The sequence below is a fragment of the Octopus sinensis genome, unplaced genomic scaffold (genome assembly GCF_006345805.1).
Source record: "Octopus sinensis unplaced genomic scaffold, ASM634580v1 Contig04394, whole genome shotgun sequence".
Lineage (NCBI taxonomy): Eukaryota > Metazoa > Mollusca > Cephalopoda > Octopoda > Octopodidae > Octopus > Octopus sinensis.
The window spans coordinates 7,501-10,623 of NW_021827411.1; the positions used below are offsets into that span (position 1 = coordinate 7,501).

The 3,123-nt window shown below is 41.7% G+C and overlaps 1 protein-coding gene across 1 annotated transcript in view; it reads right to left on the reverse strand.

The window, feature by feature from the left end:
• The window catches only part of LOC118761005 (gamma-aminobutyric acid receptor alpha-like), a 9,657-nt gene extending 6,791 nt beyond the window's left edge, over window positions 1-2,866 (reverse strand). Inside the window, exons 1-2 of the mRNA XM_036498646.1 lie at window positions 2,770-2,866; window positions 2,486-2,626 (exon numbers count right to left, since the gene is read on the reverse strand). Coding sequence (XP_036354539.1) covers window positions 2,486-2,626; window positions 2,770-2,827 — 199 coding nt within the window. The 5' untranslated portion in view covers window positions 2,828-2,866. The remainder of the gene's footprint in view (window positions 1-2,485; window positions 2,627-2,769) is intronic.
• Between the last annotated feature and the right edge of the window lie 257 nt (window positions 2,867-3,123).

A 3,123-nucleotide genomic window follows, 5' to 3' on the forward strand; every position in this document is an offset into this window, starting at 1 on the left:
GCATTTCGTGCTAACGTTTCTGCCAGCTCGCCGGAACAACCGCTGTAGTACTGTCCATGTGAAAAGCATGATATTTGAAGGTCCAACCTGTCAACTTTCGGCAACTGACCTTGTGCTTTGTTAATTGTCATGGTGAAGCTGACTTTCAGAGGGAACTGAAGTCTCTGCATAGGGCAGGGGCTGTTTGTTGGGGTTAGCGGAATGAAAGTGATATCATGTTCACATCTCTCTGTCCAATGCAATGCTTATTTCTTCATGCTTTTTCGAATGAAGATGTATTTTCTTGTAGCTTTGAGATTTTGATGTTGCAATTAATTATTGTGAAACCATGTGGCTTTGTGGTTAGACTATTCAATTCACAATCGTAAGGTCATGAGTTCAATTCCTGGCAGCGTGTATTGTCCTTTGGCAAGACACTTTATTTCACATTGCTCCAGTTCACTCACCTGGCAGAAATGAGCAGTATCTGTAAATCAAAAGGGACCAGCCTTGTCACAGGGTACACGTGTCTGTGGAGTACTCACCCACTTGCACACTAATATCATGAGCAGGTTGTTCTGTTGATTGGATCAACTGGAACCCTCATCCTTGAGCAAGACTCTTTATTTCACTTTGCTCCAGTCCACTCATCTGACAAACGTGACGTGTACCTGAATCTCAATGGGTCAACTTTATTCTGGTTGACCCCTAAAAGCCATTCCATGTTTAAGAACTAGTTTTATAGAAACTTCTTTTAAAAATCCTATTTTGTTTCTCACACATTAACTTGTGTAGGTTGAACAATGGAAAATATTAGAGAAAGAATCCCAGCTGTTTCTTGCAATACATACCAACATGTACATCTAAAGCAGGGGTTCTCAACTATTTATCTATAAACCCCTTCGATTACTGTTTTATTCTGGTGGATCCCCATAGCCACTCAATGTTTAAAAACTAGTTTTACAGAAACTTCTTTTAAAATTCCTGTTTTGTTTTCCACCCATTAACTTTAGGAGGTTGAACAATGAAAAATGTCAAGAGAAAGAAACCCAACGGTTTCTTGTAATAAAGACCAATACATCTAAAGCTAAAATTTTTCAAAAGCCCATAAAATACTATTTTGGATCCCGAATTTACTATTTTACTATTTGGACCCCCCAAGAATCTTATATGGACCCTCAAGGGCCTTATGGCCATCAGTCAAAAACCCCTGTTTTAGATTTATCAGTGATGTGGAGAGCAGAGACATGCTGCATGGGCAACAACCCTAACCCCACCCTACTGTCTAGGCTTGAACCCAATTGAATACCCTCTACTGGATAGGACACTCCAGCCTTGCCTATGGCTTTGAAACAATGCAGGAAACAGCAGTTACTGGTTAGGAAGGAATTTCAACCGTGTTTCGTGGTCTGCTACCACAACAGCTCCTTTATAGGATCCAGTTAGCTCAAGACATCATCAGGAGGAACCATGTCCGGTTTTGGCCTCTACTCCTCTAGCGTTTTGATGTGGCGGGGTCCCCCCTTTCGGAGGTATCTTCAGCTCTGGTGTTGGGTGCACATCTTTCTTCTTCTTTCTTCTGTTCCCTGGCCTCTTCGATGTATCGTCAGCGAGTGTCAGCTGGTGACTGACTTGTCAAATTTTTCCCTTTAAATACCTGCCGCTAGGCTCCAGTAGGCAGCCCCAGCAAGTTGTCTCGTGACATTGTCTCACCTTAACTGGACTAGTGAAGGTGTGTAGTTTTAGCCCGTGCATTCTCTAAACGACCCTCACCTGTCAGTCAGTGACGTGGATTCAGTGTCAGATTATCGCTACCATTCAAAGAGCAGACTTAAAGTATAGATTATGTAAATGGCAGAGACTGCCATTCCCACAATGGATTACTTGGCCACAGACAATGCTGTGGACAACCAGGGTGGACAACCAGGGTGGACAACCAGGACAACCAGGACCCTTATCCATGATCATTGTCCCTTTAACATTTAAACAGGCCCTTATCAGGCCCAAATATTTTAACTGTTTGATGCTTAAACCAACCAGATCCTTGCTCTCACTCATAACTTACATTGAAATGTAAAGTCATCTTATTGAAGTATCAAATCTATGAGATAAAGGCGGATTAATTCAAAGCAAGGGGATTAAATAAGGATTAGATTTGGCAGAGTAATCTGAATGCTGAAAGGTTAACAAAAGAAATGGGCCAAAACGCAGTCGTTTGCAAATGAAGAACTGAGTGTGGTGTTTAGAAATATAACAGGAAAGACCCAAGCCCATATCTATGCTTACCGACATGCACACACACATGCACACACTCACACATACACACACATTTATCTATATGTATGAATATATGTACACACACACACGCACACACATATCCAGAATCTGTACATCACTTCTAATAATCTACACACACACACACACTCACATGCACATGTACACACACACACAAACACACAGATTCTTCACAGTAGAGTTAGAAATATAGCAACTACCCGAAAACTACCTTCTCTGAAGACGGTCGTTCCATTCCAAGCAGGCATGTCCGTGAGGTCAAATTGGGACAACGTCATTCCAGCGTTTACATCGACAGCTCTCTCGGCACCAAATCTCCATTTGTAGAGGACTTCATTTTCCGTGTAACCAACTGGAAGAAGACAAAATCGTGATTTTGGTCAGCCAAGAACAAAAGTGGTTCCTTCCCAGCTGATGATGACAAGAATGGTAAATGGCAAAGACAAGGTGTGTAGGAATATGGAAATATTGAATGGAGTGGAATGTTGTACTTACAACTGATGAGATGGAGTGGACATTGCTGCATGTCCATTGGGAATTTCTGAAGTTGCATCAGGCATCTTGCTTTTATGGTCAGTCTGCAATAAAGAGGACACATCAGAAGATCTTTTATTTGTTTCGGTCATTAGACTGGCCATACTGGAGCACCACCTTGAAGAATTTCTTTAGTTGAATGAATTCACCCCCAGTTCTTTTATTTTTTTTTTATTCAAGCCTGGTATTTATTCTATTGGTCTCTTCTTGATGAACTGCTATGTTATGGGGATGTAAACGACCAGTTGTCAGGCAGTGGTGGGGGGATAGCTAGTAAAGTTCCATTCTGGTGTTGTACTGAGGCAAGGCATGATG